Raw genomic sequence first — 16174 nt, 5'->3', positions numbered from 1 at the left:
GGTCATGTGACTCGAAGGCAGCACAAGGGTTAATTGCTCTCTCTCCTAATTGCAACATATCACTTTGAGGTGGTATAAGCTCATGCTCTCTCTGTACACTCTGTGAAGAGTTTCCACGTTCTTCATTGGGTTGACCCCTGTTGGCCCTGTGTATCCTGCCACACACACAGAGAGTTCCCCCAATAACTCTTCAGGGGTTGTTTTCAGCTTTGACTACCCCATCTCCATATACAAGGTGTCTGTGGCCTTATGAACGAGTGTTAACAGGGACTGGTCGACTCCACAGCACATTGGATGGGTCCAGCGACGAAACCCTGACCTTAGAAGCATAACCTCGTATCTCCCTGCATGACGGTAGGACCAGACGAAGGACCTGGTATAATGAGGGCTGTTATTGGGTTTAGAGTGCATTTGAATACATTGTTCCATGTTAACAAGCTGTTACAAGCAGGGACACAGCAGAGGATGATTGTGACATCACCCACTTTGAGATAACCGTTCAAACACATTTAGTTTGACAACTTGTTGGAATGACGTTTACCCCTAATTCTATATCATGTTTAAATAAATGTAGCAGATGATTTTAACCAGTCAAACAGTGCATGTACAGCAGATAATATAAGACCAGAAGTGCACTACTTGGGATCTACTGAACAAACACCTTATCCACAGCCCAAAATAAACATTATTTATCAAACATGTGACCATAGATTTGAGAGAATACCAGTTTTTGATTAACCATACATAGAACTTCCATTCTGTATTCCACTGATGAAGTTCTGTCCCTAGACACACATCTATTCTGCTATGTTTTAGAAATAGAATGTATTTCCAGTTTGTTTATATTGTTATGATGGGAGAATATAAAGGAATCTTAGATCTACTTTTGGAAACCAGGATCAGCATGGATCAGATGTCTTCTCAGTTCTGCTTTCCTCCGTCTAGGGACTTCTGGAGGTCTCCAGTGATTTGAACAATGACATAACCATAATGTAATGAGAGGGATAAAAGTGAAACACAAGTTCAGTGGCAGAAATGATGAACAATTTATATGTGTCTTTAAATGTATGGATTTCTGTTTGTGTGGTGTTTGTGGTACTTCAAATGAATTTAACCCCTAGTGATAGATGTGGGTATACATACCTCTGACTTTAGTCCCCTTTTTATTTTCTACAAAACAAAAAAAAACTAGGTCACAATCATTGTAGAGAAATTGTTGCCAGCCAAAACCTTTTACATTATAAAAAGTGACAACAATGATTTATAGGGCTCCATCACCTTCTCTACCGGCACACAAAGTCAATCTGAGATATTTTGATCTTATTCTGCTCATGATGTCATATTACTGGAAACCAAAACTGATCAAGATGTTTTAGATCCAATGTCTTCCGACAGATATAAATGTTTTTAATGTTAATGTTTGTTTTTCATCAAATCTGACTTGTTTATTTCTATGCAACAGTATTTTTTTTTATAAAGGAATAGACATAGCCACCTCATTCAGCTGAGCTGTTTCCACTGTAAGTATGTTGGCTGGGTCCTTACTAGTGACTTACAGCTGGTCTTCACGATGTTGACATGTACTGGAACGATAATGCTGATCGTTCTCCTCCCTCGCCTGCTCCCCCATCACTTCTCAGCGAGGGTTTCCAGCATGAGGTTAATCTCTCTTCACCCAAAAACTTTTTACTAACCAACCAAATGTTGCAGAGAATCTGAAACACCTTGAAGTTGTGAACATATAAAAACGTCACTGTTGCATTAAGAACATGCTCACGTCGAGCGTTGTTCATGTGTGTAGATGGGAGGCAAGGCTGTATGACAGTTCATTGTAGAGTTTCACATGCTGTCAATGACTTATCTTCACCCAGCTGGGGCCTTTATGTTCGCTATATATGTCACAGTAGCTATGTTAGTATACCCATCAATGAATAGGCTGATTCAATGGAGTGTAAAGCTACTTCAACAACACTGGCATGGAGGTGGCCATTATCATAGGGATGCCCATCTACAGATGCAGGATCAGCATCCTGCTTCCCTGTTCCTCTAAACTACCAGTACCTAAATAGACAAAGCTGATGCCAGATCAGTGAGGTTCATATGCCGCAAATAGTTTTTCATCATGGGTCAGTGATGGTTACGTAAGTATCAGGATTGGAGCAGCTCAGGGCTCATCAAAGTGACGTGAGGTCCAAGTCCAGGAACACAAGACTAACAGGAATACTTCCTGTCCCCTTCGCTTACACACCATTTGAATAATCCCCATCATGCTTTGCAGAAGATTGCTGTGAATATTTGTCTCACGGTGCGTGTAATCTCCCTCACCACATTACACTAGATTCTGGCCAATGAAGATGCATTGAGATGGACTATTTTTTGTTTCTTGGTATTAGGGCCGTGTGCTTTGCTGTTGACCTGACTCTGGAATAGGTGCCTGTCAAATACGAATACACTTAACACGAATGTCTGTTTGTGTGGAGTTTGAAACTCTACTGTGACTTGTCGTTAATTTTGTCCTTATACTTTGGTGAATAATATTCTGAGTCAGTTGTATGTGACTGTCAAATACGTTTGAGTATATGTCAAACATAATCACACTCAAAAACAAAGTCAATTCACGGTCAGTGTTAAAAGTTTTCATCTTTGATGTTACACAAGACTACACAGTGTTACTTATATTGTATTCTTAGACTTATGACTCTGATACATGGTGCTGCAGACATTCCTTTGCTTTCTTCTTGTAAATTAAACAGAATTGATGGCACATTGTTGTTCTTCCTTTTTCAGGCAGATAAAATGTACCCTGGGGAGAATGTGAGATTATCTCGCATTTAAATCTAAAAATTTTAGATGGTCAGACAAAAAGAAAATATCTTGCCTCGTAAATGAAATGAGGTTTGTACCAAGAAGAGAACTATGTTATCTAAAAAAAATCTATAAATATGACTGCCTAGTTACAAATTCCTGAGATAAATTTAAGTTCAACCGTGTCTCAAAAGATCTCCGTAACGGTCTTGATTGAAGCAGCTGATATTTAATTTGATTGAACCTCTGTGATCTAAAGGGTGTCAGAGCTCGACATCAATCACTTAAATGAGCAAAATAAAACTAATGTAATCACTTGCAGGCACAGATATGAATCTCAATGTGAAAGCCTTGTGTCAGCGCTCCCCTCTGCACTGGACCTGACATCTGAGACAGGAAGGAGATGAGAGGGAGGATAACATGACGCAAAAGAGATAGAAAGAGAGAGATAGAGAGAGATAGAGAAAGAGGGACACTCATCAAGCGTCAGCTGCAGTCAATTGTAGATGTCTGGAACAAGTGGTGGCTACGCCTGCCCTGTCGATCCAATTACATGATTCCAACGGACCTATTCAGGAGCACAATGATTGACAACAAATGATCAAATTACTCACAAAGAAAGACATGTAGTTCTGTACATGAAGAACCCCACATGCAATTTAACTTGGTGTAAAGTAAAAGATAAAACGAGTCAACAATCATCTTGATTGTTTATTTGCTATTAAAACAGTATGGTAACAACCAAGCATATTGGTCATAAAAATAACCTGCATGTACCTTCTTACTAACCAATTACTTTAATTAAAATGAATTGTTATCAATTAACTTTTTTTATATTAAAAAACACTCAAATTAGTGATACCAACCACACACTAATTGGCCACAGCATAAAAGTAATGTGTGAAGGTAAGTAATAATGAACACTTTTCCAAAATTAGCATTTTGTTTTGGTTACAATGACTGTCAGTATATTTTGTTAAGAGCCAGCATAATTTTGTCAGTCAAGTCAAATTGATATGGTGATTAATATGGGATTCACTGTAGTTGCAGATCTCTGTTTTGACTGAGGAACTGGCGAATGGGCTTGATAAATAATTGCAGCGACTTTTTAATTGTGCCTAGAAGATTCTCAGATGGACAGGCGGCACAGAACAACTTTTAATGGGATTAGACTGCAACTATAACTTTAAGCAACACAACAGCCTGAAAGTGGAGAGCCATTGTATTGTAATTAAAGTATAGTTTTTCAATCCCTCCTGATTGTGTTCAGTTCACTGGGCTGTGTACAGAACGCCCACACAAGGAACACCACCAGGTGATTGGTCAACACAGGAGGGCTTCCCCTACCCTTCTTGACCTTCCTCCCCTGATGCTGGCATGGATTACATTAGCTACACTTAGGCACACATTCATTGGATCAGAGCACCGAACACCTCCTGTCATATTGTGGGTGTGCATGCGCGTGCGTGACAGTACTCTCAACTGCCCAACTACCATGCATTCATGCCATTTTGTGAGAGTATTGTGATATAACAGCAACAGGAGCCCCAGGGGTAGCATTTTTTTATTTGACTGGGGTAAGCAATAACTGTCTGCTTTCAAACAGATGAACCATTTCACCATGGGTACATAGCCTTCAGCCAACCTAACGACAACAGGGATCAAGATGCTGCCTCGTCACACTCCTGTAATTGTTTCTATAAAGCCAAAAAGGGAACTGGCATCAACTGTCTGTTCCCACTCGTCTGTACGAATGAATCATCAGCTTTTATTTGGGGCAAAATATGTAAATGAGGCCCTGTGGCCATTCTCCCCCCTGCAACTCTTTATTCAGGCGATGAGGAAATTAATCACGTCACTCACAGATAGTGTGAACTACCATAAATGCTGCGGCTCGTGGATTGACAGTTGGACAGAGCATAAATAGACCAGTGAATTAGCACCAACAACAGCCACAGCTTGAATGGTGAAGGGTGTGTTTCCACAACAGAGAAAAGGAGAGGGTATGGCTCTTGTACTTGTGACCAAAATTGGGAAAAATGCACAAAAAGAAATCTGTGTTTAGCGTCTCTGAATATCCTGCCGTTGCCACCAAACTGTTACTGTGTGTGTGTATGTGTGTGTGTTTGGAATCCAATTAAAGTGAAGGTAAAGCAGAGGCTCTGTGAAGATGACTTCTTTCCTCTTGCCCCAGTTCACCATCACTGCTCCCAACCACACAAAATCCAATTGGGCATCCACTGAGCACTGCCACTGACCCAGCTCTTTATAATTGCAATCTTCTCACAGGGAACCCCTCTCTTACTTTGCTTTCTCTGACTTCCTCTCTCCCTCTTTTGACGTGAGTGAAGGCTCATTCCGTCCCCATGGTGTGTAGCCCACAATGGATGGTTTTGAGTGTGTGGACTGTTACACTGCACATCAGAGAGAACCGCCTTTAGATGGTCCTCCTATAGGTGAGTCAGGTGGCTGAGCGGTGAGGGAATCGGGCTAGTAATCCGAAGGTTGCCAGTTCGATTCCCGGTCATGCCAACTGACGTTGTGTCCTTGGGCAAGGCACTTCACCCTACTTGCCTCGGGGGAATGTCCCTGTACTTACTGTAAGTCGCTCTGGATAAGAGCGTCTGCTAAATGACTAAATGTAAATAAATGTAAATGTAGAAAGCATAGGCCTTGATACACAGAGATGAAATTACAGTCTGGAAAACAGGTTGTAATTAAAACATATGACTAAAAATACATGTCTTAAACAAGCCTGCCTAAACCAACCAAGCACAAGCTGTAAAGCTTGTATATGTATTGTAAAGGTCCATATTGTTCCATTCAACCGAATTGTTACATCTTGTACTTCAAGGGTATATAATCTAAAATTAGCACAACAAAGCTAACTTCCTATTGCTAGAGGATCCTCAAAGATGCCTATGTACGGTAGCCAGTGTTATTTATAGTGACCAAGAGTGTCTCTGGGTCTCATAGCAGTTGGGCATCTTTCATGCTTCTGGAATAGACAGTTTGGTAAGTGCAGCCAGCAATTAGTAAATGAGGCGCCAAGTCACACCCGAGGGTTGTGTCGGGTGCGTGCCGAGCATTAATCACAGAGTAGTATTGATCGCACCACAGTCAGACTTGTCAACTCTGGGAATCAACCGTCCCAGACAGGGGTTAGGGGGTGTGTGGGGGATGCAGGAACCAGTGAGGGAGCACCAGACACAGTCATTAGGGCAGGAAAAGTGTGTTTGTCACTGAAACCAACCATGTGAGGTGTCCTTCCCCCCCCCCACCCCCCCACCCCCCCCCCCAAGGAGGACAGAGACTGTTTGTTCTCCGCTTGCAGCTCAGCTCTGACCACAACACAGACGCATTTAGCATTACGCTGCATGCCGTGCCGCAGTGCCCAGCTCAATAGTGACACCCAGTTAGGACGGGAGTGACAGAGATGCTGGCGTGATGCTTGATGATGGTCGGAGCAAGGTGACTTCTGCCCTTTGGCTAACAAGCCTCTCAGCTCTGACACGCCAAACAACACACTGACGGACTTGCCATGTGTCGTTAGATGTGTCACAAACTTTGATCCCAGGTGTGGGGTCTCCTTCCACACTAAGCGCCAATGCTCAAACAGCTATCTAATGACAACATATCTAACACAAACCCACACACAAATAATGGAAAGACCAAGACCCCCCCCCCCCCCCCCAAATAGCCTAGCTCTGACAAATAGGGAGGACTCAGGAGGATAACAAGTGTTGGGAGGGGACCTTTTTAAAATGTGTGGCCAAAGAGACAAGGTAGACAAGACCCGTGTAGCCAAGAGCCTTGATCATCCAGAGCAACGAATTCTTTCATTAATAGACATAGCCTGGAAGAGATCTCCAGTTCTCTCCTCTTTAAACCCCAATAGTTGTTAACTTGCCTGAGTCTTTCTCTTATTTCATTAATAATTACAAAACCACTCACATTAAATTCGCGTTTCACTTGGTATTAAAGACAGACTGGACGTTTTAAAGTGAAATTACTTTGATGAAAAGTCTGAAAATGCTGTGAGTTTTTAATCCTCAAAAGTAAATCCCACAGGCATTTATTGTTCCAGTTTATTATGAATGATTGAGTGTTTCAGCGTCCGCCTCGTCTTCACGCGAACATCAAAACGGTCGCCAACGGCTTCCAGAACGCCAGATAGACGGAGAGCCGTCGCCCAGGGGAGAGCAAGAACCTTCGTCGTGTCTGTAGTTCATCTCTCAAAAGACTCATTTGTCACTTGTCAGAATGTAAATTTAGTGTGAACCAGGTTTCCTCTGTGCGTTTGTTTTTTCTTTTTGTTCGTTGATTCCCCAATGGTCCAAATCAAAAGGCGTCAAATTGAGCTGCGTTTGATGCTAAAAGCCCTCCTGTCTTTGAACGACCATGTGAAGGTTATGTAAACCAGGTTTTTTGTGATGCCTTTTTTTACGCACACTCTATTAAAAGGGTTAATTGGTTCTATTAATCGCAAGGCCTCCGTCCGGTTTACTGCATTTATGCTGAACCCAACACGTTTCCTTGGCTCTATCTGTCACATAGGCCTATATTTCTACTTAACAAACATGTTTGCAGTGCAATCAACCTTCAAAGTAGCTTTTGAATTTTGGAACCATTTCCCCGGTGGCTCTAGAGGTCGTTTCCCCTCATCACATTATAGCCCAGAATCACTCTGATTATGCGCCGAAGTGCACCTATGAGCTAATTAAGCGACGATCAATAAAAGACCTGGATGCTCCTCGCGTTTGGACGTATCCCAGGCTCTCCTATTATTGGCCTTCTGCTCAGGCTTCAAAAGGGATTTCTGCAGGCTATTCCCGGCAGAGCTCCGATGACAAACTGAAGGTTTCGGCAAAGTTTGCATTTCCTTCTCTCGCTTTCTTTTTGTGTTCTGAATCTGATTATGAGTGTGTGAAAAGGAGCAGCACCTCCGGGCCCACTTGGGAGAATGGTATATTTACGGACTCCTCAAAAGCACACAGATTTGTCATGCTGTCAGATTTACCAGGTTTATGAAGTGAAACCCTGGAGGGATTTGTGACGAACAAGAACCGTACTGAAGGATGGTCGGCTGTGTGTCGCACACAAGGAGTGTAATTATGAATTGAAAGGGTGTGGTTTTGCTGTACGTGAGAAATACTGTTGAACCATGTCATGCAAACTCAGAATAGAGATAAGATTTGCAGGGTGCGTCTTCTAAATATGAGGTTGTGAAAGGTGTTTTGTGGTGATGAGGACAGCAGTGGATGCTTTGACTCAGGTCGCCTTGGCTGCCCTATGATGTCACTGAGATGTGCCCACACAGAGTTGATGACCTCTGCAAGCAAAGGTGAAACAGTCAGTGACCAACTCTCTCTCTTAGCATCCAAACCCCAGCATGGAGTCAGTGGATGATATCATCCGGACACATAACCCCCCCACTCCCCCTCCCCATCACACACATACACACACATACACACACATAAACAAACACACAGAAAACACAAAAACTTGGAATGATATCTCAAGGACTCTCCATCACATGCTGTGTGGTTTCTAGGACCGAGGCCAGGATCGTGAGAAACTGGGCTGCTTCTTTTGTGGTTCTGGCCAGCACGGTGCTTAAGGGAGACCCAAGCTGTGTCTCCCAGTACTCCCCACACATCCTGGAACAGCAGAATCACAACACATTCACAGGGATCTAGCTCTGGATATGGTTCATCCCTGCTGTGAGGAAAGAAAGAGTGCACGAGTGCACGACAAACAAACCCGCCTTTTCATTTTGTATCGTGTCATGTATAGGGGTTAGAATTTGTCAGTACAGTTCCATAAAGGCTCTGACCTCAACTGTCAGCCAGCAAATGGTCTTCTGCTTCACAATTGACAGGCCTCATACAGTACACAAGAACAATACACTCTATTGGTAAAATAGTTGTGTATATAACGCAGCCACGCGGACAATCCACCGCAAAAAGGTTGTATGTGTTATTCCCGGACAAGTAAAACGGTCCAGGAGTTGACTAATCAACCGAAAGGTTCTGTTGACTCTTTGCTGTGTAAAATCTTGTCACGTGTGTGGTGGTTCAGGGTGTAAGATGCAGAGCGTTGCTGGATCAATAGCTCAGCATGCTTACCCTTGCATGCCTTGGGAATTGGCTTAATCCCCTCATCAGTGTTCAACTGTTATGAACTCTCACATTGTGTCGACCTCCACCTAGAGTATCTGTTTTCCCATCAACTATCTACACCTTTAGTCTGGGTCAAGGGGCTGGTTCTGAATGGTACAGGCGGGAAAAAACAGACCAGAATCAGTAAGAGACAGGAATAGAGGTTCCCATCAAACACAACTCATGCACAGCAAGGAAAGCCAACGAGTCCGGTGACTATCCTGACAAAACCTGGACCTGCATGCTCTGTTTGAGTTCTATCAAGATCTCCCAGCTAAGTGGGTCACGGACGTTTATGTAAGATCCACCAAAACTATAAATATGTGCGCTTACACATAAACAACTTTTGTGCGGTTCCGTCAACAGCTGGTCATTTCGATTTAGTGAGGAAGGTGATGATGAGGTGATTTCAACTTTCATTCCATGTTTTCCTCCCTTCGCTATCTTTCTCTCCTCCTCCCTCTCTCTCCCTCTCTCTTTCTCTCTCTCTCCCTCTCCTCCTTCTCCCTCTCTCTCCCTCTCTCTCTCCCTCTCTCTTTCTCTCCCTCTCTCTCTCTCCCTCTCTTTCTCTCCCTCTCTCTCTCTCTCCCTCTCTCTTTCTCTCCCTCTCTCTCCCCCTCCTCCTTCTCCCTCTCCCTTTCTCTCCCTCTCTCTTTCTCTCCCCCTCCTCTCTCTCCCTCTCTCCCTCTCTCTCTCTCTCTCTCTCTCCTCATCACCCCCTCAGGTGATAGTAGGTCAAACGCAGCAATAAGGAGGAGGGTGAAGCTGGGGGCTCATTTCAGCACAGTCCGGCATGCCTCACGTGCTTTGCAATGACTCAGGGATCTGAGGGGCTGATGCTCATGCAAGGTGCCACCAGTCAGAATATGTTTGGGTAAGAGATTGAAGAGGGCATGCATCCTTGCTATGAGCTACCCATGTCAGTGTGACCTCATAGGTTGTATCAAACACACTCAGCACTGCACCTTCCCTGCAGTACATAACTATCTGGTGGGCCAGGCTCACAATTGTGCTCCCTGTCCTAATTGTCAAAGGCTAACACTGTTGAAATTTGAACCAGAAGATCTCACTCATGACTTCTAAATGAACCAGTTGTCTATTATTACTTTTATAGAATATACTTTGCATGAAATTACCAGGGTACATACACAGAAAAATATGATGGGACTAGGTACTGTATTAGATGACTTGTGTTTGTTTGTGTGTGTTTGTGTCACATAAACATCTAATTAAGACATTCATCCTGACATTACCTGCTGTAGTCTACATATAGCAACGTCACCACTGGGTTCATCTGCATAGCTGTCAAGACACCTAGTTTTAAGGGTGTCTGACAAGGTATATAATTAGTAAGGACCAAAATAACCACGGCATTTACAAGGCAACAACATAATTGTCACTGCAGGGTTACTCACTTATAGCATGGCACTCTACCATCTCAACATCGCAACAGTATTGCCCTCCTGTTAACATAAATATTCATCAAATTAGTTTGTATCCTCATGATGTATCACTTACAGTTTGAGTGGCAATTAAGGCAAGTTGTTCATTTTTGGCTGGACTCTTCAAGTACGGCACTGGCGAAACTACACTTTAACCCTATACTGCCTAAGCCAACATTCCAAACATTCCATATGCTGTTGAAATATGATATTCATATTAATATGCAAATTTTATGAATTTTCATATTAAATCATACACCTTAACTGTTGACGCCATATTGAAGAACAGAACTAGGGGATTTTTATGATGTGAATAAATATATGATTACTTAAGGCAAATCATATTTTATCAAGGTGATTTTAGGCAGCCATTTTTTACAAAAACTTCTCCATCCCCCATACCTCATCAGACAACTTCATTTTTAACCACTTTAATTACAAGATGGAGGAAAACTTTGAGCAGGTGGAATATCCACAAATCTGTGGGCAATGTAGAACAGAAGACAGATTAGAAATATCATATTTTGATTAAAAGTTATGACCATTCTAGTGACTACATGGAAACACGTGGAAACATGGGGGAAATCGAAATTTCTCTGCCCCAAAAGTAGCTAGCGCTATGGCTGGATACTCCTCTCGATAACTAAAAAACGTTGGAGTTTCTTCCACAATCGACCGAATTGGCCAAACAAGGCATGTACATTTAGCTTACAGTGTATATAATCTAGCTAGTTAATGTTGTTTTTCTAAGTTTTTTAGAAATCTGCTCAAATCGAGGCTAAACAGTGCTACTAACGTCATTTCTGCCTGTCCTGCCGGAGGACGCGAGTCACTCCCACAAACAAATTCTTCGTAAGTAAAAAGTTTAGACTTTTAATTGACAATATTGACAACACATATTAAGAAAATTGTCTTTACTCAGAATATCGTCTCAGATTTCAATTCGAAACTGTAAATCTAACACTGTAGGCAATCTCCCATGGTCTCCGCTCTGGCTCCGCCTCGAAAAACAATGGCTGCCGTTGCAGACGATACATTTATTTTCCCCTCCCAGTAACCCCTTAACCAATGATATGTACTTTGAGCTTAACTTGTCATGAGTATCTGGCAGTTTTCAGAAATAAAATCGGTGATTGGACGGCAAAGATATTAAGGCGGATAGGGCAGCATGTGTATATTACACATCTAGTGATAGCCCCAAAAGTTTGAAGACTGTCTCTCTACATACGGTAACTTTGGTACAAATAGGCATTAATCTTTGGGTGGACATTAACGACATGCCCATTGATGTAACTGTAATAATTACATAACAAGTGTGGGATTTCACCACACTTTGAACACTCAGGCGAACCACTGAAGTCAGCGAAGTGTTTTAACTTGAATGAGATGCAACTCTCTGGTTATACTTTTGATGAAACCCTAAAATCCCACTGTGATTTTAGACTGCTGGATAGTTTTTTTCAAAATACACAGCTTTGCTAATATTAGTGAACTATCCCTAGAGGCTATTCCAGTTTATGTGAAGGTCAGTGTAAGGGCTGGTAGGGTAATCAGTGTTAAGAGTTCGTAGGATGTTAAAAAAAAATATAACCATACCTAGACCCATATGTACACACACTCAAGTTCAACCATGAAACCAGGCAGTAGCAGCTAGCGTCACATTGATCTGTAGGCTATGAACATGTGCTCTGCAGTGTTTCATAACTCTGCTCTCTTTGCGTTCTATCTCCTGACATTTACTTTAGTGTTATTGGATGTCCATGCTCAATATCCCAGATATGATCTGCAAAGAGGCCTTGTCCTGGTGTGCATTGGCTGCACTGCCCACACCCCGACTGAGCAAAGACAGAGACACAAGACAAGACAAAGAGACTGTCCTTTAAGGATATCTGGTAAACTGCTGTTCCTTAACCCTTGTGTTATCTTCGGGTCATTCTGACCCATCAGTCATTGTGACCCACCGTCGTATTGCGACAGATTTACCGCATACAAAGACAAAGTGAAGCCTTTTCTTTTAACCGTTGGGCTGTCTCAGACCCCCCACATTGCGAAGGTTAAAAGAAAATTATTTTAATTTGTTTTTGTATTGGGTAAAATTGGGTAAACACAACGATGGTTCGTTATGAACCTTTGGGTCATGTGACCCGAAGGCAGCACGAGGGTTAAGCTAACCAAGTACATCACTGTGGTGACATTCCTGTCCGACCGGGTTGAAAAGGTCTTTCATAAGTGGTATAAACCCATGCAGTTGGTCAATCAAGATTTGGAAGCGAACCAGTTGGCGATTTGTTAGTCACTCCACTTCATGGTTTGACGTAGCCACCTGAAAGAAGAGTTCTTAACCCTCGTGCTGCCTTCGGGTCACATGACCCAAAGGTTCATAACGAACCATCGTTGTGTTTACCCAATTTTACCCAATACAAAAACAAATTAAAATAATTTTCTTTTAACCTTTGCAATGTGGGGGGTCTGAGACAGCCTAGCTGTTAAAAGAAAATGCTTCACTTTGTCTTTGTATGCGGTAAATTTGTCGCAATACGACGGTGGGTCACAATGACTGATGGGTCAGAATGACCCGAAGATAACACAAGGGTTAATACTGTGACATCGGTTTTAAGTAAAGATGTTACTGGCTATGACATGGAACAACCAATGACCCCCATTAGGCCTATCCCACAGTTTTGTGGATAAAAACAGACAATAACCTTGGTAAACTGGTGGCTGTTGTGCAGAATGCTAATGTGCCTGCTGAGTGGGTTTTGATGCAAACGGAAATTCATAGATGACGCAGTGAGAGGCTCTTGTCCTTCTAAAAAGCCCCTAAACTACCCTGCATGATGATTGTCATCATCTTTCAGACACTGATTATGGCCGTCATTTCTCCAAATTTCAGAAGAACGTACTTGACAAGAGAACAAAGGGAGAACATTACATTGCATTGATGGGAGGTGACCAGGCATCCACAACCTAAAACAGAGAAAATTAAGAATATCGAGAGAAAATACAATACTGATTGATAGTGGAACCTCATGAAAAGAGCAACCTTCACCATCTATCCCTCTGCTCTCTCTCTCTCTCTCTCTCTCTCTCTCTCTCTCTCTCTCTCTCTCTCTCTCTCTCTCTCTCTCTCTCTCTCTCTCTCTCTCTCTCTCTCTCTCTCTCTCTCTCTCTCTCTCTCTCTCTCTCTCTCTCACACACACACACACACACACACACACACACACACACACACACACACACACACACACACACACACACACACACATACACTCAAGGCAAGCACATTGTCACTCTTCAATGCACCTTGGATCTCCATTCGAGGTTGAAGTCATTATATGCACTGTAAGAGTAGTCTTAATAGATTGTGTTGTCTGACTGAAAGCGTAGACTATTCTAGAATCTGTACAAGGTGGTGGTTACTTAAGACTTCTGTGCCATTTTCTGCATGTTGTACGTTCGTCTTAGAGGTAAAAACGTTTATTTATTGTAAAAAAAAATATTTATAAAGGAGCCATGATTTGCACCCACGTGGTTTTGCTTGGGCATAGTTAAGTTTAGACAAATATTTACTGACTGGGAAAACAACGCCCATATGTCACATAATACTTTCTGCATTAACATTCAAATGCAATTCTTTGTCACCATTGAGTTGCGATTTTTTATTTTGATCGTTTCTTTATGTAGCCAGTGGAACAACAACGCCATCGCTCGGACATTTTAGAAAGTGTTTGAGGCGCGTGAGAGGAGTAACCCGGAAACAGTATTATGAACTGGAACGTCACCAAAAGCACGAGGCGGAAGTACGGAAACACTCTGGGAATTCAGCATGGCAGCGTGCAACATAGAAGATGTACTGGCGAAAGCCGAAAGAGATGAAGCTGAAAAAATAAAAAGTATCTCTGTTCAGAAAGAACTGGATCTCGATTTCGACATAGGCAATCTGCTGGCATACGACAAGAACCGTATTGAAGTCCAAGTGTTTCGTACGCAGAAGAAAGAGGAGTTCCTATGTTCTCTAGCTCGTGACAACACACAGCTTCTTGTAAATGAGATATGGAAGCAACCAACTGAGAGGGTTCAGGAGGTGATCGTGGTCAAACTACCTGAACCGACTACTCGACTTCCCAGAGAAAAACCTGCTCCCAAGCCCAAAGCCCCTACCAAATGGGAAGAATTTGCAAAGCTGAAAGGAATTCAGAAGAAAAAGAAAACAAATCTGGTATGGGATGATGTTGCGAAGGAATGGAAGCGGCGTTGGGGCTACAAGAGGGCCAACGACGACACCAAGGAATGGATGATTGAGGTTCCCGTGACTGCCGACCCGAATGAGGACCAATTTGCCAAACGCAACAAAGCCAAGAAAGAGAGAGTGGCAAAGAACGAGTTGCACCGACTGAGGAACATAGCCAGGGCACAGAAAATTAAAGTGCCCGGCGTTGGACTCACACCAACACTTCAGCAGTCTCAAACTGACTTGACAAGAGCTGTCAATGTGGCCAAGGCGTCCACCGCATCAGTTGGGAAGTTTCAAGACCGCCTACCCAAGGAGAAAGCTCCTAAAAACACAGGCAAGAAGAGGAAATTCCAACCGAACATTGGCGACTTTAAAAATGAAAAGGAAAGACAACTGGAACTTCTAAGAGTAATGGACACTAAGAAACCACGACTTGACGTCAACAAAGCTGCCAATAAGCAAATGCGCGAGGAGGACAGAGAGGCAGCGTCCAAGTTTAGAAAGGGCTCTGGAAAGAAGGGACGGGGAAGCTTTTCTGGGAAGGGGAAAGGTGGAGGAGGTGGGAAAGGTGGAGGCGGCAAGGGTGGGAAAGGTAGAGGCAAAGGAGGCAAACCTACTGGGGGTAAAGGAGCTGGGGGAAACAATCGGGCTAGGCCTGGGAAGCATTGAGCAGTAAAGCCTTTAATGTGACTTGGAGGAACTTCTAAGTGCCACTATTGCCTTGATCATAAGAAGACAAATGCAACCTGGCCCAGACAACAACCATAAGTGTCAGTGTCTAATGTTATTATCCCTCTGTCTCCCCCTGTAGTCTGGTGGGTTGCATTGTACATGGTGAATTGTCAGTGAATATTGTAAATATATTACACATTTCTGTGCAAGTTGTTTTTGACCTGAGTCAGTCGGGGATTAATATCTTATATATTTCTCAATGTGCAAGACATGGATATACGTTTGGACATTCATATTAAAAGTGTAACTTCCTAAATTGCTGTGCTCATTCTTGTCTCATAGTAGAATAAGTGTTCAGCAGCATCTCCAGAGGTAAGGCTAGCTTGTGTCTGAAGACATAAATGAGAAGAAAACATCTAAAACATTTTCCTCCACGGTCAACACACTGTAGGCCTATGCTTATGGTACATCTCTGTATAATAGAGTATTCAGGAAGTTTGATAGGAAATATCTGTGGACGGTGCAAGAGACGGTACAAGACTGATGTGAGGGTGAGTGGCACATGCCTTAGGAAATACCAGTGTTTCCCCTACCATTATATTAGGGGGCTGCCCTGCAACGGCACCCCCCATGGAAGGTCAAGTTAATAATTATTTATTTTTTTATATCGCCAGATCACAAAAGAAGTCCTTTAACCCTCGTGCTGCCTTCGGGTCACATGACCCAAAGGTTCATAACGAACCATCGTTGTGTTTACCCAATTTTACCCAATACAAAACCAAATAAAAATAATTTTCTTTTAACCTTCGCAATGTGGGGGGTCTGAGACAGCCCAACGGTTAAAAGAAAATGCTTCACTT

The 16174-nt window shown here is 42.8% G+C and overlaps 1 protein-coding gene across 1 annotated transcript; it reads left to right on the top strand.

The window, feature by feature from the left end:
• The first annotated feature begins 14184 nt into the window (after positions 1–14184).
• On the top strand, positions 14185–15630 carry rrs1 (ribosome biogenesis regulator 1 homolog). Its single transcript, XM_062480077.1, has one exon. The coding sequence runs from the start codon at positions 14235–14237 to the stop codon at positions 15309–15311; it is 1077 nt and encodes a 358-aa protein (XP_062336061.1). The 5' UTR covers positions 14185–14234; the 3' UTR covers positions 15312–15630.
• Positions 15631–16174: the final 544 nt, after the last annotated feature.

The sequence above is a fragment of the Osmerus eperlanus genome, chromosome 15, assembly GCF_963692335.1.
Source record: "Osmerus eperlanus chromosome 15, fOsmEpe2.1, whole genome shotgun sequence".
In the NCBI taxonomy this organism is placed as follows: domain Eukaryota; kingdom Metazoa; phylum Chordata; class Actinopteri; order Osmeriformes; family Osmeridae; genus Osmerus; species Osmerus eperlanus.
This window is presented reverse-complemented; position numbering and strand designations above follow the sequence as displayed.